Source organism: Clarias gariepinus, chromosome 16 (assembly GCF_024256425.1).
Source record: "Clarias gariepinus isolate MV-2021 ecotype Netherlands chromosome 16, CGAR_prim_01v2, whole genome shotgun sequence".
Lineage (NCBI taxonomy): Eukaryota > Metazoa > Chordata > Actinopteri > Siluriformes > Clariidae > Clarias > Clarias gariepinus.
Window position 1 is genome coordinate 27,759,745 of NC_071115.1, and position 22,746 is coordinate 27,782,490.

A 22,746-nucleotide genomic window follows, 5' to 3' on the forward strand; every position below is an offset into this window, starting at 1 on the left:
ATTCAAAATTTTTACAGTGTCCCAACTTTTTTAGAATCAGGTTTGTATTTTAAGCATAAATATAATAATAAGCATACGGTAATAAGCATAATCTCCACCAGTAACAAATGCTCTTATTAATTAAAATTTTAAAAGGAATCAAATAATAAAGAAGTGCACCCTCAGACGAGTGTCTCCATTCAAATGTCCTTCCCTTTTATATTTAAGTAACAGAGACCAAGAGCTCTTACTTATTCTACTTCAACACACACCATGATCTCTACATCATTACTGCTGCTGCTGCTGCTGCTGGCAGCCGTACACTGTAAGTGTTTTACGTTTAACATATACTACGTACAGTTTCTGCTCATTTTTACTTTATGTATTTATTTATTTATTTACTTATTTATTTACCAGGTGTTCACAGTCTTGACCTGATCCAGACCGAGTCCACATTAATAACTCCTGGTCAGTCACTGACTCTGACCTGTAAAGTGTCTGGATATTCAGTAACAAGTACCTACTGTACAGGCTGGATACGACAACCTGCAGGAAAAACTCTGGAGTGGATCGCACTTATTTGCCATGATGGTAGCACTTACTACAGCGAGAAACTGAAAAGCAGGTTTCAGATTTCCAGAGACACGTCCAGCAGCACAATAACATTAAAAGGGCAGAACATGCAGACTGAAGAAACAGCTGTGTATTACTGCGCTCGATAGACACAGTAAGACGGATCAACAACATCCCTGTACAAAAACACTTCTGTACATTTTAACAGAATATCCCCAGGAAACAACACTATTCTATCCAAAGTGTTTTTTATTATTATTTTATTTTATGATTTTATACATAATTGTATAATTTTAAAGTCTTAAAAAAAAATTCACTTTTTGTGTCCTTGGTTTCTGGCAGTCTTTTTTTTTTCAGCTTATTTGTTTATTTATTTATTTATTTATTTTTTGTTAAATAACTGGCTAGAATTAAGCAAAAGAAAACAAGTGAATATTTTTCAAGTGCAGTGAAGTAAGTCTGGGCTTTGAAATGCATGTGATAGGCTAATCAGAGTTGTATAGTGGTGTTGAATTGATGATGTGTAGGAAAAACCCTGAAACAATCTCTCTCTCTCTCTTGCTCTTGTTTTGAACTCTTTCTGAAGGTAAAACATTCTGTTGTAAGATTCTACAGTTCATGGAACATTATAATCATCTTCTCATCTCTACACTGAACAGCCTGTGGTTAAGGATTTAATACCTCCATAGTGCTCATGAAGACTCCCTATTCAAATAGTCGGGTTTAAACAGTATGTTCTTGGCTGTTCTTGTTTCCAGTGAGCTCTGTGGTAGATAACACTTCCATGTACTTTAAATCTTGGTTAAATAGATTTAAACAAAAGTATGATTTTAGGACACTATTTTCTTGGACTAGGACCAACCTGCCGCATCACACACTTGCTGCAAGGGGACACCTCTTGCCAGCGCAATAGATGAGGCAATCCTCCTGGACGAATAAGCCCTGATTCCTCGAGGCGAAATGTAGTGTCCTCGAAGTGTTGCCTCATAGGCTAGGACAATAGCATCTCTCTTGAAAGAAGTAACTGTATAAGAAAAAACATCTTAAGGGTCAGAAGCCAAACAGGCGCTGACTCTAGTGGTTTGGAACGATGTCAATCAGACCATAGTCTCGTCCACTCGCACTAGGACATGGTAGCCTCTCAACTGCTGGAGGAAGTGTTTTAGGGCACGAAATAAAGCTCAACTCTTGAACATGGCGGGGAATGAATTTCCCAAAACCTTGTTCGTATAGCTTTGCCTCCCGAAACCTACTTGCGGCCAAAGTAATGGCGTGGCCAAATAGGCCGGAAGGTGAGATGGGGGCATCAAGGAGGAATGCATGATCCTTACCCTTTTCTTACCTGCCATGAACTTATGATATCCCTCCTGCTATGGTTATGCAGGAGGGTTTTTTGTTTTGTTTGTTTGGTGTGTGTGATTTCCTGTGTTAAGGCGTGTCTCTGCTGTTCCCCCACGAGAAACCACGCTAGCGGCCGAGTGCACGCGTCACTGCTTCCTCGGTGACCACCGTGCCGCCATCAAAGGGGACGTCGCTCGCAGAGGACATCGTGCGCTGGGCATTTTACATTCATGGACTTGTGTTGAGAGAGAAAGAGACTCTGAATCTTAACCAAGTTACATAAACTCTATATTCTGAGTGAATGTGGTGTGAGTGGCCGGCGAGTGAGTGGCATTTTGTACAGCACTATATTAAATATAAATACACGTTGAATTTTTATTGATATCTCTGGTGGTCCTTATTCACTCCCTGATTTTTGATAATGGCTAGCTATTGTTCTAATATTAATAGTAGCGAGTTTATTACACGGTGAGATTCAGCCACAAGTGCCTCTGCGCGGAAACCATCAAACCAACGAAGAGACAAGTCTGTGGCTCGGCGTAATTCCAAGAACTCCCTATCCTCAAGAGCCCCGCCAGTGCTCTAGACTTTCAGCAGGACAGACTGGTAAGCCTGCAAAACCGCCATGGTGTGCAGTGCAGCACCAGCTTGACCTGCTGCCCGAAAAGCTTTCCCCCCAGGGAAGATAAAAGTCTACACAGTTGAAAGAAAGTGTTGGCTTTTCCAGGGTGGATGATGTCCCAGGAGAGAGATAGCCAGCAAGCGTCTCTTCTATCTGGGGCATCATTATATAAACCCGCGCCTCGGCATCAACGATATTCGAATAAATCGAAGTCGATGGCAGGAAAACACGGGATAAATATGGCTTGCTCCATGAAAGGGTTAACCCGTCATGGAGGTCGCTAAAGAAGGGAAGAGAGCTTAATTAAAGCTCCGCCCCCCAGCCACCCGACAAAAACTTGTCGTCTAATTTTGAGTGCTTTCGGTTTAACTTCCATCTCCGTGGACGCGAGAGAGGATGCCTCTCCTGTCCATTCACAAGAAGCGCTGGAGTGCGCTTGAGAAGTGGGCGGAAAATTATTTATTTATTTATTTATTTTCCTGATCCGGCGAGAGGGCAAGAGAAAGGAGGGGTTAGACTCCGTCTTGTGCACATCTGCCAGATCCTAAGGAATGCACCACGGCTCGGGGCTTTAATTGGGACGGGGTCACAATGCTCACACTCTCCCTGAAGCGGGAGAAAGAGACCCTGATTTCCCCCTCTCGTGGCAGAAATTGTGGAGATTGCCCTCCAAAAGAGGTTTATCACACGGAGGGACGCATCTTGCCTGAACCTCAGCCAAATCGTTGAGTTAAACATTTTCTTAATTTTGCTTGTTCACACACACACAGACAATTTTGCTTGTTCAGATACAACAAAGCTGTCCTGAAGACAAAAAGATCTGAGGAATGTTTCTGGTTCACTCCTATTTACCTGCAAGTGCACGTCATAATGATGTCACCTGACCGAGGTTATATAAACCAAAATTTGGCGTGTTTGATGCACACATGCTTCACAACCGGCAACATAAAAAGATGTTCCCATAGCGTTTTCACGCAGCATCGAGTGTAGCTTTTGAAAGGGAACTCTGAAGAGTCAGTCACTCTGTCCTGTACTTTCACTGGATTCCCAGTGAGCAGCTACGACGTACATATGGATCCATCAGAAACAGTCGCTGCAGTGCCAATTCTCCATCTATTTATTTAAATTTAGCAGCAATGGCTGATATTAATTATAACATATATAAGAAATTGTTGGCTAAGCATGTTATATTAGTTTTCTGTTAACAAAAAGCCTGCAAATCCACACTGCAAAAACTCAAAATCTTGTCAAGTATATTTTTCTAATTTCTAGTCAAAATATCTCATCACACTTAATATAAGACAAAATCACCTAAAGACCAAGATTTAAGTGAGATAAAGGAGCTTGTTTTTAGACAGTGCATCTTGAATATCTTGTTAAGTGAATCTGTCTTGAAAATATCTTGTTTTGAGTCATATCTCAGATGAAACAAGCTTTTTTTGACATGTCATAAGGTTTTTAAGCTGCTGTGTTATTTGTTAAAGATGAATCGTCTTGTTTCAAGAAATAGACTTGACTTGAATTGAGACAACAAATCTGCTTTATTGAAAACTGCATGGTCAACATGCCCAACTCACAATGCAGAGTACAGTGTGGCTATTTTTCTTACATTTGCATCAAACCATGTCCATGTGATATGTAAAAAAGACAGTGGCAAAATCTGGAATTATGTTTCCTTCTCTGTTCTGTTGCACTCTGGACATACTGCAAAAGCAATAAGTAAAAATAAATGCTGTCATCAATTACAGTGTTTGTAGTGCTTAAAAAAAATACCCGCCCAAAAAAACTGCACCCAAATACCCACTGTAACGTACGGACAGAGGCGGTCGGATCCATGTGCAGCACTTTATTTCAGCTCAAACACAAGCAGACATAAACTCCGGCATACAGTTAAACAAGGGGCAAACCAGTAACTCGTAGTGAAAACAGGCTTAGGTCGAGGCAGGCAGCACAGGTTCATGAACAGTTCAGAAAGCAGGCAAGGGTCAAGAGTCCAGAGAAACACAGAATATTAAAACAGGGAAAGCTCAGAGATGTACACTTACAGTGTAACAAGACTTTGCAAAGGACACAAAGGAAAACCAAGGCTTAAATCAGAGAAGCTAACAAGAATAATCTAAAACAGGTGAAAGACAAAGCACAATCAGTCCAGGTAAAGCCATAAGATGAAATGATAAATAGAGAAGGAGTGCACTCCAGCCGCTGATTGTCACACCCACACTCAATACAGACTCAAGAATTATGTTTAATGATGTCTGTGAGATCATACTTCAGTGGAATGTACTTGCTATTATTGAAGTTTACATAGTGGTATGGTGTATAATCAACAAGCTTTTCAGCATCCATGAAAATATTGGCTTGAGCTAGATCGGGAACTTCTACCTCATAAGCTAAATAATGATCATTCCACCCAACTGTAGAGAGAGGTTGGCATTCAAAACAATACACTGACGCATTTAAAATATAAATGTTTTTTACAAGTGAAAACTCTGGAGTATCATTGATGACATTAGAAATAACCAAAGATTTTCCACATGTATGCTTATTACCATGTTGTATAATCCACTTTACAGAAACTATATGTTCAACATGCTCTATTCCTAAGAAGTCTTTAATCTTTCCTTCTACATAATGAACATTTTTCACCTCAGAGGCTGGGCCCATGTCAACTTCCCTTGAACAAATTGGATGTTTCTCAAGCACATTCTGACTACATTCATAAAGTTGGTTGTGCTTCACAAGAGACTTACAGATATTTTTAAAACTACTTTTCAAAGCCCACTGCTTAAAAAAGCAATGCTTTGACTCAAAGCGCATACACATATGCCTCACTGTAGGACCAAGTGCCTTAATCTGAGAAGGAAGATGCAGCAAGTAATGCTGTTTAGGTATAATATTTGCATCTGGAAACAGTTGTTTGAAATGTTTTAAATGGTGCTCTATTAAAAGCTTCAGCCTTGAAAGAGTTGAGAGAGCAATAATTGGTGAAAAAAGAATTTTGACTATCTCTAACAACTTAAGTAGCATTTGTGTGTAATCATTTTCTCCAAGTTTGTCAATGAGAAATGGCAGGATCTTTAACAAAACCAGCATCTGCCCAGCTGACTGTTTCAATTTATTGTCATTTGATGATAGTGTATTGACAGATATGGGGCAAGGCTTATCCCTTGCATCCACAGGAGAATAAGGGAAGCAAATAATTGCACTGTTGAATGCGTCCAAGTCCATATGCCCTGAAAGCACAAGATGCTTTAAAACACATTTGATTTCATATGGGGCAACACCTTCAAGAATGACATGCATGATGTCCTGTGGGGTTTGATTGATTATATCAAAGTGAGGAAATTCTGTTAATTTGCTTCTCCTGTTTATGCCATATGTCATTTTAAGATTGTCTTTCAGAAAGTCAGTATTTGCCTTTTCAATGTCATTACATTGCCTGTTATGACTTGCCGTAGTCCTTTTAACAAACAAATCTTCATTAAATTGCTCCTGCATGTCTTCAAAGTTGCATTCGCAGTGCCTGCATTTACTGTAGGCAAATCCCACTCCTATCTTAAATCCAGCCACGTCATGCTGAGCTAGAGTGTCTCCGCACACAGACATAAGTGCCCCATAAATTGTCCTCTCACCACTTGCAGTGACAACCTGGACACCATCATACAGCTCAGTTAAGTCATGGTTAATCCTCTCAAATATCTCATCAATACCACAATGGGAAAGATCTTTTGATTTTACCATGGCAAGCAGACGAATGGCAGCAAGTCTTGATCGGTATTTAGGGTTGATGTTACCTAAGGTGTAATAAATCAATAACAATTTGTTTTTGTTTGCCCGAGATCCAAGAGGATTGCATAGCTCAATTTCATCTGTATATAAAATCAACTGCAATGCTGTGGGAAATTTCAAAAACAGTGGGTGCGACTTAAAAATGTCTCCATCTATGAAATCATGAAAAAATCCATCCTTGCATGTCTGTGGCCTGTTGTCAATCATTGCAATTATTTGTGGATGTGATAGCAGCTGCTCCAAACTTTTCACCAACGGTATATAATGAAATAAATGGTCCTTAATAGTAAGAACTCTGGAGTCTCCATTTTTCACATAACATACTGTTTGTTTTGCGACAAGAATCTCTGGTTCAACTGGTATTAGCAGTTCTTTGATGGTCTTATCCTGCAAATGGGTGGAAGCAATTTGACAGAAAGGGTCAACAAACTGGTCAAATATCCCCATTGCATCACTCTTTAGTTGATCCAGGTCCCCAGAATGTCTCTCAATCATGTCGCTCATTTGCTGTTTTAGGTGCTCCAATAATGCGGCCTGATATTGCTGGACTCCACTCACCATTTGGTTAACAGCTCTCTGAAGAGTAGAAAACAAACAAACAAAAAAATTATACATTATAAAATGCAGTCAACATGGAAACTCAGACACTTTTTTTTTTTACATTTTTTTTTTTAAGTAACCCTTCAATTACATGCTGTATTGTTAGTGAAATGCAATGATCAAAATAGGCTATTTACAGCAAAACTATCATGAAATAATATTAGCTTCTGCAGCTTTAAGACCTTGTTTACACTTGGTCTTAAAATGCGTTTTGAGCAATAGGATCAGGTGGACTAAGTGCTAAATAAAAGTGTAAGTGCTGGGTTTATTATGTTGTCTTCATTTTTAGCTCATGCTCAACAAATGGAGTGGATGGGCAGATTTTGTAAGCAAAGTATGTGTCCATTTGCATATATAATGGGGAAGTGAGATCCGATCACAAATGTTCACTGAACCCTTACAAAAAACAACTGCAGTACAATGAAGTACACCGTATATGGCAATGCCGGTGTGTGTACACTCAGAGAGAATAATGTGTTTGAATTTAAAAGACGTGGCGCTGTGCGACCGGTGTGCGCCCCCCTTTAAGCTATCTTAAATAACTAGATAAACAAGTCTGTTAGCAAACTTTAAGTTGGCTTGAAAAAGCATAGCCAGAAAGTTTAAAGCCAATTCATCAGATAGATAGAAAGAAAGTACTTGGAAGGAAAGAAGCATGTGCATACACATTCTATTTCAGGTGTTTCTGAGATGTCCACCTGTGATCGGATCAACCAAGATGCCAGGTCTAAACAGTGGCTAAGTCATTCTACAGTTTAAGCTTATTGCTTTTAAGTTTGCTACTAAAAATTAAATATAATAAATTGGAAAATCAATGGCATAAGTTACCTGTGTCAGTTGATGGGTTTCTCTGGCTTGAAGAAGAAATCCAGTTGCATGTTTACAAAGACCAACGTCCATGCGACCCTCTCCATCTTCTTGGAATCCACTCTGAAAGAAATTAACAACAAACCTATTGAAACAGGGAAAATATTGTCATGTGTAGGTAGCACCACCAGACAATCTAATAACTACCTGGGTAAGCTAGCTAGCTAGATTTCTTCTTATAAAAAGGTACAAGATGGGTGTATTTTTACTGATTGGTGTATTTATTTATGTATTTTTATTATTCGAGTATGTAAAATAACAACAACAATAAAAACAAAACAGTACTTTGACAGCATCAGAAAAAAATCTGTCCTTCATGAGTGTTAAGATTGACACACATACTAAATTGTATCCCTTCACCTGCTCTCTTACCAATAAATTAACATAAAGGCCTTTGAACTGAACTTGTATTGTTACGTTAAATTCTAGTTTGTGTAATGACTTACCGCTGGAATGACGATGCTTGAGCCCTCCGCTTCAGCCACATGGATTGAATTAGTTTGGTCGGTTGGGCCTGTCCTTTCACCTGCTCCAGGTAACACGTGGCGAGTCGGTCCTTCCTCCTCCGTCGCTTCAACTTGAAGAAGATGATGCGCATGTGTTCGCTTCACGTGATAGTAGAAGGAGTTATACACCCTGTACTCACTCGGACAGCCATCAATCCCACACACGACGCGAAAGTCAGGGCTGCGACTGTGCATGGTGTTAATGTGACTCAAAAGTTGTTTCAGAGTCAGTGCCACAAATATGTAGCATATGAAGCAACGCCAAATCATGTTGGAAGCAAAGACAAGCAAGATGCAAGAGTACGGTAAACAACTGGTCGCAAGACTGCCGTAAAAACTCGTTTCTATGGTTACACCCGCCAGCCACCTGCTGCAAATGAGAATGTAGGCGTAAACTAATTATACTGGAAACTAACGGACCGATTTGAACTTGGATGTCTTGGGAGTCTTCTTGACGTGTTTCATTGCAAGTAAGTTGTATTCAGTGCTCATTCTTTGTAGTTCACATTGCACACCATTTGAATGTTATCGACGTTTATATGTGTTTTCAATGTTTATTGTGTATCGTTGCCGCTGAACAGAGACAGCGAGGCGGGCTAACGTTAAGTTAGCGGAGCTAAAAGCTATTGCGACATGGAAGAATTGGATGATGTCGCAGTGTCGATTTTAAGGGGTAATGTATGCAAATGTTATTATTTATCATACGTACAAATGCTGATGAGCTTTTGGATAATGTTTTATATTGTGTTCGGAACTTCAGACCAATATCAAAGTGAATTTTACCCTCCCGTTACTCGCGCAATTTTGTTCCCGCTAAATTCATAAACTAGTCAACTGTTAATTTAAATTAATAAACTAATTATATAAAACTATTGTCAATGCACTACAAATTAACTGGTTCTATGCCTTTACTTTATTAATACAACTTATTAAAAAAATACAAGGCATGAGACATTTATTTTTCTTTGGTGGTAACGTTAGTGCATTCTCTAATCTAATCAGCAGTCTGCCGTGTTTTCACGTCACATTTTAGTATCGCCTCAGCTCGCTCAGAACCTCGCCTGAGGTGGTACAAAAAAAAGTACCTGAAAGCAGGTACAGGTACAACTTTTACACAGTGTAAAACCAAACAGAGCCGAGGCGAGCTGGTACTGTGTAGTGGAAAAGCGCCATAATAGTCTCATTCAGTTTGATTTCTAGGGCACTGTTTCATCTAGCTATGTTTGTCTTTTAATGTTTTCATAGCTGCAAACATCACAGAGACAATGATGAGCACTCTGTCTCGTGAAGACTTGCGAGATCTTTTCCCAGGCCCAGAGAACTTTATACGGAGAAAAGCGGTCTGGCGTGCCTGTCATGGTGCCTCAGAAGAGGTCAGTTTCTCATAGGGTTGTGCCGATAGACAATAGTATTGTGTATCGACGAGAGTCAGAGATATCGCTGCTGGCAGATGCCTTTGACGATATCAATACGATAATTAGCTTGTTTTCCCATTAATGTATTAAATCATTATTATTATTATTATGAAGCTAGTATTGTTATTAAATTAGTTAGGAACTACAATTAATTTGCCTTGCCTAAATTCATAACGACATCACCGCATAACCAGACTTGTGACATTGGAAACAGTCGGGATAATGTAAGTACACAACTACAAAAAATATATAACATAGATATAGTGATTTTTGCTATTTTTAAAGCAAAAAAGTTACATATTGTGCCTTTAAGTGGTTTAAACTAAACACCTATTTAAGTTGGCAGCAGCACATTAAGCTAACAGCACAGTGTTTTTGGAACAGACATGGTAGTCTACATCTGTGTTCAATTCAGTTTAGATTAATTGATAGGTGTTCAGTTAGTTAATGTTATCGATTTCACACACCTAAAATGGAACATTGCTTATTTTTACGTGTGCAAAGCTGTCAATGCTACACTGCATTTTGTGTTGACATGAAAAACAAAAATGTTGCTTTTTACATTAGTTCATTATCTTTTATTTTACAGGAGTCTGGCCAAGAACACTCAAAATTATCGGGCATTTCCTCCTTTAATGCTTCACCCATGCAACAGACATCCACTCCTGTGAAAGCAAGTCCTGCAAAGTACACAACCCCTGAAAAGGTTGTGAAGTTATCCTTTCCAGAATATGTATTGCACACCGACACAGAACTTGAGCAAGTCCGACAACAGTACTTTGAGTTGTCGAAGAGAGGCGAACAGCGCGACTGCCAAATGTCAAAGGAGCTCAGATGCCGGCTCATTCGAAACACCATGACCAGTATGATTGCGATCCTGAGGGCAAAGGGGGATAGAGAATCACACAGATACCCATCAAAGCCAGAAATCACAGCAATGGCAAAGAGAATAGTACTGTACTACCCCATGCTGCAGGACCAAGGCCTCCATACATGGGTAAGTGAAATGCACCCAGTTTGATGACGGTTTCATGTTGGACATTTTTAGCGATTTGAAAAATTGATTAAATGTCTTGTGCAGTTCACTGTGTACAGACAGCTTTACAAAAGATTGCAAAATGTGAGATCCCCCCAAAAAACAAATCCAGATGGGAGACATTCAAAGAGGTGAGCTGTAACTAATGATTTTGTTCATCAAAGATTCATCTGTTAATCATTTTCAAGATTAATTGATTAGTTGTCTGGTCAATATAAAGTACAAGGTGATGTCCTCAAAAGTCTTGTTTAATCCATAACCCAAAGCTGATAATTTCACTGTCATAGAGGACTAAAGAAGCTAGATCACATTTGAGAAGCTTCAATCATATTTGGACATTTAAAAAAAAAAAAAATACTCAAAGTGATCAGTCATGTCAATGTCCTGTCCTGGGTGATCTGTCTCTAGTGTCTCCTCACTTCCCGGTTTTAATGAGTGCTGTTAGTGTTTGACTACAAAGTAATTGCTTTGGATGTGTGTGGGGATATTGCTTTTTATTATGAAGCACTTTGTTACACTTTGTTTGTATGAAAAGTGCAGTACAAATAAAGTCAGATGGATTGATTGATTTAGTAGTTGACAACTAATTGATTAACTGACTAATCTTTGCAGCTCTACAAAGAGGCGCTGTCTTGAGCAGTCAACAGACACGGATGAAATGGGTTCAAGTGACTCCACAATCATTCTAGATCTGTCCACAGAAGAAAGTGGTAGCCCACGCTCAGACGGTAAAGAAAGTGAGTTAGAAGGTGAGTTTCAACTTTGCATTTACATATTTGCCCTTGTGAGGTATTTATATTTTAGATAAACTAATAAACCCACTTTATTGGTCAAGATGACAGTCCTGACATGACAGAAGTAAAAGGCTTTAAAATTCACTTTAGAGAATAGGTACAGTGAGGAAAATAAGTATGTGAACACCCTGCTATTTTGCAAGTTCTCCCACTTAGAAATCATGGAGGGGTCTGAAATTGTCATCGTAGGTGGATGTCCACTGTGAGAGACAGAATCTAAAACTAAAATCCAGAAATCACAATGTATGATTTTTTTTAACTATTTATTTGTATGATACAGCTGCAAATAAGTATTTGAACACCTGAGAATGTTAATATTTGGTACAGTAGCCTTTGTTTGAGGTCAAACGTTTCCTGTAGTTTTTCATCAGGTTTGCACACACTGCAGGAGGGATTTTGGCCCACTCCTCCACACAGATCTTTTCTAGATCTGTCAGGTTTCTGAGCTGTCGCTGAGAAACGCAGAGTTTTATTAACATTATTGTAGAAATTAAGTTTTAACAGAAATCTGGTATTAATAAAAAGCTGGTATTGTATCATTTTGGACAGTTGTGTACAGCAGCACCTTTTAGTATCAGTCTACTGTGCAACATTACTTTCTATAACCTCTCCAGCATAGCAAATAATGTTATGCATTTAAAACCCATATGTCTCATTAGTGGCATTTTGCTCTTTTAAATTGAATGTAATTTTTGGTTACAAAATACCGAAATGATCCTTAAAGTACTTGTCAGAAATATGTGTGTGTTATATTTTGAAGGAAAAAGAAGATCCCAAAGCCTACCTGAAGAAGCACCCTCTACCCTGTCCAGTCCTGATGGTGAGTTCGTCCAACTACCACATGACTGTGTGTAGTGGGGGTGTACTTGTGTGCCTACATGCAATTGTTTGTGATTGCATGACCATATGAGTTTCAAACAAATAGTTCTCATGCATTATTATGCAAAAAATTATTTTTATTTTTTTTTTATGGCATTTAAATGGTTAAAATTCCAAAAATGAATAGGCATTTGGTAGTTAGGATCAGGGCTGATATTTGTTAAAAGATTTCATTCCATTAAAACATTTAATATTAATGTATGATTTTTATGGCAGTTTTGAAATATTTTTTTCATGCAACAACATGAGGAATATTAATTATGTATTTTTGTGTCTTACAGCTAACAAGTCTGCAGATGTTGACAGTCCAGACACCAGTTCAGCAACCTTGGCCAAGCATTACAAGACCCTACATTCTATGTATAAAAGAAAAAATCCAAATCACCAGGATGTCTCTCATCTCTTGGATTTGGAATTTGTAGCCAGAAGAGCATTCATTGATTCAAATACCGTTCGCGAGGAGAACAGACATGAGAAGGTTCTAGAAGCATATCCTTGTTTCAAGGACGTTGGACATGTAAGTCATTATTGACTGCATGATTAAAACCATGGTATCACACACAATGTTTAAAATACCAGTTTCCTCTTAAATTATATTATTCAAATGTCTGTATTGGTATATTTTATATTTCATAGGTGATGGAGGAGCTTAAACGCATTTTGGATGCAGAAAATACCAACTTCATCAATGAACTAAAGGGAAGATGGCATGACTTCTGCCAGAAGGTGCAGTTTTTCGGTGTATGGAAAAAGGTGTTGAAACCCCCAATGGGAATGGACAAAGGTAGGGAATGCTGTTTTGGTGTTATTAGTGAATAGGGTTTAGGGTGGACCTTCAGGCATGTTGTCAAGTACATTAGCTAGTGTTTTTTTTTTTTTTTTTTTTTCGTCTATGATGGCTATCCCATTATTTGCTGATTTCTTTATTTTTTAAGCATTGTGTCTGTTGTATACCTTTTATCAGATTTTACCTTGTGTAAGTAATGAATCACTTCCTGTACAGCTGAACAGGCTCTTGAGATCCTACGTGTGCTGCCATCACTGTTCCCCTCCACCTCAGCTCCTCCAAAGAGGGTACGAGATGCGAGTGAGGCTCTGGTGCATGTCCTCGAGGTGAGCCGTGTAAAATGTTGTACGATCGTTTTGACTGCCGTATCGGAAAAAAATATAACTGAAGGTGCTGCCCTTGATGACTCCCAATGCATTTCCTATTCACGTACTGTATGTTCTAAGCCTTCAAAGACACCTAAACATTTGTTTTTAAAAAGAGGATTTTCACTGAGTAGATTTCTTGGCTGTCACAGTATGTACAAAAATGGGTGCATTACATGGTAGCAGGTTTAATCACCCTAATGATAACCAAGCAAGACTAGCCATAGCCTTGGTTTTTACTTCTTTTGGAAGGGTAGACATGTGTAAACAGTAAATGCATTGGGGATAGTTAAAAACAGCACTTTCAGATGGAGCTTTCTCAGTAACTTTTGTCAGAATTTTGCTTTAAGTGTTTGTAAACAACCCTCTACCCTAGGTTCCAAATGACCAAAATGCATTATCCTGACAGAAGGATGTCTGTGTTATCTGTTACAGGAAGGAGAAGATCCCAATTCCTACTTGAAGAAACGCCCTCTCTCCTGTCCAGTCCTGATTGTCGGTCCGTCCAACTTCCTCCTAGCGGTGGGAGATGTGGCAATAACCACCTTTCCAAAAGACAAGCTTACCGAGAGTGCTTTATACCTTATGGCCTACTATTATAGCCTACACCTGACTTATCCAAAGTGTGTAGCCACTCTGCTTTCAGTCATACAGACGGAGGTCCTCTTAGACATAATGCATGAGAGAGATCTCACATCGTCTTACAAGAAGAGCATGGCAGAGTGGAAAGCTTTTATTGGCCAATAAAACCAGTGGTCAGATATGGTGTTAGGATAGCACTTCCTCTCTCCCTCCAAAGGTATTGCAGTTCAATGTTCTATTGATTCTTGGTTGGAATTTGTCTAAGTTAGCCCAGTGTTAATTTGGGGTGCACGACAATATTAGCCAACATGCCGTTATATTGTGTGTGTGTTTGCACTTTTCAAAATTTCACACACTTCAGTTTAAATAACTAATTGTCTGTTCAGCAGATGCAGTCACTAATTTAGTATGGTCCATCCTTAAAGGATAATTCTGGTGAAAAATTAACCTGGGGTAATTAACACATGGTTACTGAGTCAATCGTTCCCTGGAATGCGTTTTCATGATATTCGAATGTAAAGAGTTTTATCTCTAAAAACAGATTAGCTTATAACACTAGTATATGGGGCATAGTGTAAGTAAAAGTAAATCGCTAGTTAATACCACTAACAAGGCTCAAAATAGCCTCACACTAACACGGTAGCATAATGAGGGTCCCTACATGCAAACCGAAGCATTGAGAACTTTGTAAGTGTACAAACAGTTTAATAAGAAGATACTTTATAAAGACAGTACATTACGCGTTTACAGAGATGATCCATCTTGGAAAACAGTCTCGACTAGTCGAGCCACGAACGCCGTGACTCGATTAGTCAAGACTGTTTTCCAAGATGGTTCCTGCATGTTTTTAGAGATAAAACTCTTTACATTCGATTATCATGAAAACTCATTCCAGGGAACGATTGACTCGTTAACCATGTGTTAATTAACCCAGGTTCATTTTTCACCGGAATTATCCTTGAAGGATGATGTTACAAGGGTTAATGTTGTATTGAGGAACTAGTTAGCTCAGAACCCTTAATTTGAATGTTACAATATTGTGAATGTCACAAGTGGAGCAGTTTTAGTGTTTCTGTGCTGAGTGCCTGTGCAAAGCACAGATTTTGTACGTGTATTGGCACATTGGTCGGATGTTTGGACCTGACCTTAACTGACATATTTGGCATATTCTACTATGTTTTCATATTTCTGTTTCATAAATACTGTGAGCCAAAATGTTGAGAAATTAAGCTGTTTCCCTTTTATGCTGTTTAAATAAAGTCGGTTAAATGCAGGTCTATTTTTCACTTTTTCTTTCTTGTAAACAGTAGTTAATGTCTTGAATCTAGTAGGTAAAATGTCTTGAATCTAGAACAGTATTACTTTTGTAGAGCTTACAATAAGGTAAATACACTTGAGATGATGACAGGATGGTAAATTATGGCTTATGGCAAAAGGGCACTGCCTAATACGAGTCAGGAATGCTAACTTCAAGACATTTTGTCTCAAAATGCCAGTTTCCAATCTTATTTCAAGTTGGTGGTGACTTAAATCTAGAACAGTGTAACAATTATAGAACTAAAAATTAGTTAAAATACACTTGAAACAAACAGGATGACAAAAAATAAAATGCTACTTTTGAGGGCAAAATACTATTTTTGAGCATGACAAGCTTATTATGAGACACAATATTAGTAAAATATAGCTAAAAATGAGTTTTCCCAGCTAATTTCAAGATCATTCATATCTTGTAAGGCTTAAATATAATGTCTTATTTTAAGAAATCTTACCAAGACAATTTTCACTTGTTCCATTGGCAGATTTTTTTGCTTATTACAAGCAAAAATATCTTGTTTTAATTTTTTTTTGCTTATTTTTGGAGTGGCCTTTTTTCCAGTGTAATACATATAACGTCTTGTAAATTTTAAATCTCTTTTAAATTCATTCCCCTCCCATCAGCAGCCGATATGCAAATACAAGCATCAGGGCTAAATATCACTCGATTTATAAGATGATGTTTTCTGTTAACGAAGATAAGATAATCAACACACACCATGTTCTCTACATCTCTACTGCTCCTGCTGGCAGCTGCTTCCTGTAAGTATAATAAATATTTATTTATTACATTAACTATAAATGTGCGGAATACCTTACAGTTTGTCAGATGCCACAGTGTGTTTTCCTTTACAGATGTACAGGGTGAGGAACTGACTCAACCTGCTGCCATGACAGTCCAGCCAGGCCAGAGTCTCTCCATCCCCTGCAAGGTTTCATATTCAGTTACAACCTATGAAACAGCTTGGATCCGACAACCTGCAGGAAAAGCTCTGGAGTGGATTGGATATATCTGGAGTAGTGGGGGTACAGAGTACAGCGACAAACTAAAAAATAAGTTCAGCATCTCCAGAGACACTTCTACTAACACAATAACAATTCAAGGACAGAATCTGCAAACTGAAGACACAGCTGTGTATTACTGCGCCAGACACACACAGTGACACAGAACAGTGGATTCCCCTTACAAAAACTCTGAGACAGGTTTAAACATTCTCTCAAAGCAACAACTAATAATCTTGGTCAAAGCTTTACTTTCTTACAACAGGATAGATATAATCATAATGGTTTTTGTTCATTTTAAAACACAGTTGTTAATAAAAATACGGCCAATCCGTATATTTTGTGAAACGATGATGTCATCACATCAGGTGTCGGCTGCGTCACACGTAACAGCAACACAATAATGGCGGACTACATGATTGTGTTCGTGTTGCTACAAAACCTACTAGCTTTATTACAGCAAAATCTATTGCTTCTATGCAACTGTTGTGAGCAACAAGCGATAATGGACAACACCATCTTGGTTCGTATACAGCGCGCAAGTTTATGCGCATGCTCAAAGTCTTCTTTTCCGTGTATAGTGTATCTCTATGGCAGAATTACTGCGCCCCATACTGGTCTGGCATATATACTACACCGTTTTCAGTGGTTTCGTGTTTACGCAGATATTTCTTGAGACGATGCCGTGTTTACGCCAAAAAATTATCGGATAGGGAACGCACCGGCTTCGTGTGAACGGAGTCTTAATCTCACTTACTCATTATCTATACCGCTTAATCTTGTATTCAGGGTCATGGGGGGCCTGGAGCCTATCCCAGGAGACTTAGGGCACTAGGCGGGGTAAACCCTGGACAGGGTGCACATACACATTGTCATACACTTATTCACACACTACGGGCAATTTAAGAATGCCAGTTAGCCTAACCTGCATGACTTTGGACTGTGGGAGAAAACCGGAATACCTGGAGGTAACCCACTAAACACGGGAAAACAACTCCATGCACACAGAGACGGGAATCGAGCCTGACCGAAAATCTAACTCAGACCCTGTAGGTGCAAGGCGACAGTGCTAACCATTACACCACTGTACCGTAAAATTTATTTTTATATTCATAATCTTTATATGTATTTATATATTATAGGCTATGTTTATTTATTTATATGTTTTTTGTAATCAAATGTTTAAACATGTTCCAATAAATTAGATACAACTCTACTAATCTCTTGCAAAATGAAACACAACACTTAAAACTTTGTTCTCAAAAACAATACACACAGCTTTCCTCTGCTGATCTCTTATAGTGCATCAAACAAACACTGAAGTGATAAATTGACATCCTACCACAAGTCTTTTGGATATCCCATGCATGTGTGCATGCGTGTGAAAGTACTGTTTCCTGCTCGTTGGTTTGGTGAAGTGTAGGATTTTGTCCTGAAATAGCATTTACAGTGCTACATGGATATGCTAGCAAAAAAAAAAAATGTTACCTATTTTATGTGGTATTTAGCAAAACACAGTAATGTAAGTACAATGAAAAAGACCACAAAAATAACCAATGCCCAGATAGCAAAAGGTAACAAAATAATAATATTAAAAAAAAAAATCACTTTACATAAAGTGCTCAGCTTAAAATGCAATAAAACAGATACGGTTATATCCCACCTCAGATCCTGGTCATGCTGAAGGACCTCAACCGCTCCGGCTGTGATGTTTTCCATAGTTAGGCAGTGGAGGGACAAAGTCTGGCATGGCACATCTACCCCTGGCATTTTTCTGCATGGATGGCACTGCATGCATCCTCCATTGTTTGGAGAAGTGCCACATGGTCATAGGATCTGTGTTTGGCTACTTTGCACTGCCATGCTGAAAATAATTCCATTATTGGATTTAAAATATAGTGAAAGGTAGAGCACGACAAAACATGGGCAGTTGATTAACCAGTTGTGGTTCAGAGCTGCTTGTGGAAACGTACATTATCAAAAAGAGACGTGTATGGTCTGGATCATCTTATCTGGAAGGATGTTTTGAGTTCAAGAATGTTAGCAAACTGGGAGTGTTATAAGGAAAGCGCTGCCGGGTGATGTATGACCCCACACTGACAAATGGCGGCACACATAGCGAGACTTCCTCCATGCCGCCCAGGGACACTGACAATGATATGGTTACCAATGATGTTCCACCCCACCATCTGGTCTTCTGCGGGTTAAACCCTTTTTTTGTCACTGAAGATATATTCATAGGGAATAGCATTTTCAAGGAGTTGCATCAAGGAGTCATCAAGCACCCAAAAAAGAGAGATAATGACCAGATCTGTCAAAAGGCCTACATACACATGGGCATTCACCCAGTCAGAGGTGCACAGTTGTGGACTGGCAAACCTGGTCAATGTTTATGCTTTTGTGTACAGTATAAATTAGGAACAGGAATTACAGTAATTACAGGAACTGTAATAAAAGTATATTAAACAGGATTTAATGGAAAGGTTTCCTAATATACAGAAGAGGTGTCCTTCAAATTTCTCCTCTGATAAGGAGGGTCTCTATGCAAATGTCCCTTTCTGCCTACTTATTCTGGTTTACACACCATGATCTCTACATACCCTGTACCTACTGCTGCTGTTGGCATTTGTACACTGTAAGTGTTTAACACAGGACACATAATACAGCTGGGGCATTATTTTTCTACTTTAAAACAACTCTTCTTTAAATATTTAACAAGTGTTTGCAGTGTTGAGCTGATCCAGGCTGGAACCACAGTACTAACCCCTGGTCCGTCACTGACTCTGACCTGTAAAGCGTCTGGATATTCAGTAACGAGTACCTACTGTACAGGCTGGATACGACAACCTGCAGGAAAAACTCCGGAGAGGATCGGGTGGATATATATGGTGGCATTTACTGTACTACTAAAAAGCAGGTTCCAGATTTCCAGAGACACGTCCAGCAACACAGTAACATTAACAGGGCAGAACATGCAGACTGAAGACACAGCTGTGTATTACTGTGTATTGCACTCGTAACACACAGTGAGCTGAATAGAAACCCTTTACAGAACCACTTAGTACAGAAAGCTATTGACATCATCCAAAGCAGAAAGCTACCAAGAACGGGGAGAACATGCATGTGTGGGACAATCACATTTAGCAAAACGTTTTTTAGATATCGTCAGATGGACTCAGACTTTAACCTCTGCCTTGGTTAAACTGGCTCCCTGTGTGAGATGATTTTGCAGGAACAAATCCCAAATAACAAAGTACAAGTTAACATTTCCTTACTGACTGAAATATATGTCTAATCTCTCATAATAAGAAACCAAAGACATGAAAAAGATTTTGACCAAAAATGTATCAATCAAATCCAATCTACTGGTCTAGACAGTCAGATTTATGGTTTCATCAGTCTTTGTGCTTGTACTGTATATCATTTCACCTGCACTCACATTATAGATGTATGAACAATAAACTTTAAGACCTGTGAGGATCACTCTTTCTCTATTTACATTCTACCCAGCATGTTGAGGTTTAAACAATTTCAATAAATGTGGTTAAATTTCAGCTTTGTCTAGTATAGATACTCCTAAACAGTATAGTCTTTTTTGCCTCTATCTCATTTACAAGTTAAATTCTACCGTTTTATGTTTTTATTCTGACTGTGGTGAGGAAGCACCGCAGACATTTTGACATCCGGTAGTCCGACACTGACTGGCTGTTTAAGATTTATACAAGATTTTGGCCAGACACCTGTACATACAGTAACTTACTCACTCTCACTCACTCATCATCTATAACGCTTAATCCTGTATTTAGAGTTACGAGGGGCCTAGAGACTATCCCAGGAGACTTAGGGCACAAGGTGGGGTACACCCTGGACAGGGTGCCAATCTACTGCAGGGCAGCCAGTGAAGGCTTCAACAAACATTTTAAACATTTTGGGAAGACATATAATATGTACTGTATATGATATTAATAATGTATGTGTTATGTGTAGTTAGTGGGGTTTATAATATAATAGAGGCATTTATCAGGAAAAAACCCTAAAAATAAAAAAAGAATAATGTTATGTCTATTTTAAACATGTTTTAAATGCCAACTCCTCCCATCATCAGATATGCAAATGCATGCATCAGGGCATACTATCACTTAATTTATGTGATATGATGGTCTCTTAAACTTTGGAGAACAGAGAAGAGAAACAACACACACCATGTTTTCTACATCTCTACCGCTTTATAGTGCTTTACATAATATAACATCTTAATTTACTACAATAATAATGAATGTACAGCATACTGTATGTTGTGTAAAATATCATTATTTTCTTTTCTTCTTCAGATGTTTATTCTTATGAACTGACTCAGCCTGCTGCCATGACAGTCCAGCCAGGCCAGAGTCTCTCCATCACCTGCAAGGTTTCATATTCAGTTACAAGCTATAGTACAGCTTGGATCCGACAACCTGCAGGAAAAGCTCTGGAGTGGATTGCATACATTAGGTATGATGGGAGTGTACATTACAGTGCCAAACTGAAAAATAGGTTCAGCCTCTCCAGAGACACTTCTACTAACACAATAACAATTCAAGGACAGAATCTGCAAACAGAAGACACAACTGTGTATTACTGCGCGAGTGACACAGTGACACAGAACAGTGGATTCCCCTTACAAAAGCTCAGATTGATGTTCAAACATCCTTTAAAAGCAGCTAATAAAGATCTAAGTCAAAGCTTTATTTTCTTACATCCAAATGAATATAATCATGATAATTTTTGTGCAAAATTTTGTTACAAAAAAATAAACATAAAATAGTTAATATCAAATATAAAGTAAAAATAAAACAAATTAACCTGCACTTTACCTTTGAAAAGAATTGCTAAAAGAAGAGCAGTGTTTCTGTGTAGAGCAGTGTGTGTGTGTGTGTGTGTGTGTGTGTGTGTGTGTGTGTGTGTGTAAAGGCGACAGGAGGGGCGTTGGCGGGGTGAAAGTGCACAGTGTCAAATGATGTACCCAACCTGCAGGCTGATACAGACAAAAAGAGAAAATGGATCTTTAACCTCTCTAATGAGACTTTCTGTGCTTTACACACATGCACACACTTGTGTTATAATAAACAGTACACGCGCGCTGGACACACACGCATACAAACACAAAATAAAAGATGTTTTTACACGCACACATGGTCACACATTTTTAGAGTAAACAGTATACGCGTGCGCGGATGTTGATTATACCAGTGAGAGACGCGCACTAAGACCAAGCAGGGGAGATTACGCACTATTCTGCAGTGCAAGTTGTGACCACGTGAGGCTCGGTGTCAAAACAGGAAGTGCATGCATGATACATGGTAAACGAACAAGTCTTGGTTTACGAGTACCGAGTATTACTCGTAAACCAAGACTTGTTCGTTTTCCAAGTCAAAATGTATTAAACATCTTTGCTAGTTTTGCGGAACACTCGCAAACCGTGTTACTCGCAAACTGAGGTTCCGAGGTACACAAACTTACACATGTGCTCAGTAGAGGTCAGTAATGGCTCTTAACAGCATCTTTTGTACTTGTGGTCTTGTTCATTAGTGGCAGGAGGAAAACAAACGCAAGAAAATTGCAGGGTTTTTTTTGCTGTGGGAGGAAACACAGGGAGACTCCATGCAAACTCCATGCACACAGAGACGGGAATTGAACACGGACGGGAATTGAACCCAGATCCTGGAGGTGCAAGGTGATAACCACTACACCACTGTGCTGCTTTAAATTGACCATATAATTTTTAATTTCCTAAATTTATGTGGGTTTGTCATTTCATTTCCATAAAAAAAGTAGTTACATTTTGTTTATAAATTTTAATATCATTCTAATAGTTATACATCAAGTTTCATAAACTTTTATTAACCAAAAAAACCCAGTGTACAAGTTACATCACAATTTTATTCATATTTGCATTAAAACATTTGTTATATATATATATATGAGTATTTGTGTTTGACTGTTGAGTTTGTTGTTGTGCCGTCTTTGTTTAATAAATCCACATTATCGCAGAGAAGAGAGCACTTTCCCGCAAGTATGCATAATCACTCCTGCAGCTCGCATCCACACAACTTCCCCTCTGAAGCACTGCATCAGGCTCACCATAAAATCACCAAACCTCCTGGCGCACTAACATCCTGCATCATCTCCACACCATACCAGACATATAAGTCATATACAAGTTCTCACCATTAAAGAGGATAATATTAAAATACATTTTTTAATAGAGGTACTTCAATGAAAAATTATTCCATCTACATCTTTTACGAAATTGAAT

At 38.7% G+C, this 22,746-nt stretch overlaps 2 protein-coding genes and 1 gene segment (V, D, J or C); 2 read left to right on the top strand and 1 right to left on the bottom strand.

Annotated features, from left to right (window-relative positions):
• Positions 1 to 4,032: 4,032 nt before the first annotated feature.
• Positions 4,033 to 8,472, bottom strand: LOC128544309 (uncharacterized). Its single transcript, XM_053514317.1, has 3 exons — positions 8,218 to 8,472; positions 7,733 to 7,834; positions 4,033 to 6,880 (listed from the first exon to the last, which is right to left on the bottom strand). The coding sequence occupies exons 1-3, from the start codon at positions 8,470 to 8,472 to the stop codon at positions 4,748 to 4,750; spliced, it is 2,490 nt and encodes an 829-aa protein (XP_053370292.1). The 3' UTR covers positions 4,033 to 4,747.
• Positions 8,473 to 8,657: 185 nt separating this feature from the next.
• Positions 8,658 to 12,967, top strand: LOC128544688 (uncharacterized). 2 transcript variants are annotated; one of them, XM_053514963.1, is made up of 8 exons: positions 8,658 to 8,747; positions 8,859 to 8,950; positions 9,523 to 9,650; positions 10,282 to 10,689; positions 10,774 to 10,859; positions 11,341 to 11,477; positions 12,283 to 12,342; positions 12,683 to 12,967. In XM_053514963.1, exons 2-8 carry the CDS (start codon positions 8,911 to 8,913, stop codon positions 12,931 to 12,933), a joined length of 1,110 nt encoding a protein of 369 aa, XP_053370938.1. In that variant the 5' UTR covers positions 8,658 to 8,747; positions 8,859 to 8,910; the 3' UTR covers positions 12,934 to 12,967. The 2 variants fall into 2 exon arrangements, with proteins under 2 accessions (XP_053370938.1, XP_053370939.1); XM_053514964.1 differs by lacking the exon at positions 8,658 to 8,747 and having other exon boundaries at positions 8,786 to 8,950.
• A 3,201-nt stretch (positions 12,968 to 16,168) lies between these two features.
• Positions 16,169 to 16,612, top strand: LOC128544310 (Ig heavy chain V region 5A-like). The segment is given in 2 exon segments: positions 16,169 to 16,211; positions 16,305 to 16,612. Coding segments are annotated over 2 exon segments (351 nt in total).
• The last annotated feature ends 6,134 nt before the right edge of the window (positions 16,613 to 22,746 follow it).

Excerpts from the sequence above, each read along its gene's own strand:
- LOC128544309 (XM_053514317.1), bottom strand. The coding sequence starts at position 8,472 with ATGCACAGTCGCAGCCCTGACTTTCGCGTCGTGTGTGGGATTGATGGC. Across the intron at positions 7,835-8,217 it reads CAAGCATCGTCATTCCAGCG|AGTGGATTCCAAGAAGATGG; the intron begins GTAAGTCATTAC and ends AATTTCTTTCAG. Across the intron at positions 6,881-7,732 it reads AAACCCATCAACTGACACAG|AGAGCTGTTAACCAAATGGT; the intron begins GTAACTTATGCC and ends TCTACTCTTCAG.
- LOC128544688 (XM_053514963.1), top strand. The coding sequence starts at position 8,911 with ATGGAAGAATTGGATGATGTCGCAGTGTCGATTTTAAGGG. Across the intron at positions 8,951-9,522 it reads CGCAGTGTCGATTTTAAGGG|CTGCAAACATCACAGAGACA; the intron begins GTAATGTATGCA and ends ATGTTTTCATAG. Across the intron at positions 11,478-12,282 it reads TAAAGAAAGTGAGTTAGAAG|GAAAAAGAAGATCCCAAAGC; the intron begins GTGAGTTTCAAC and ends TATATTTTGAAG.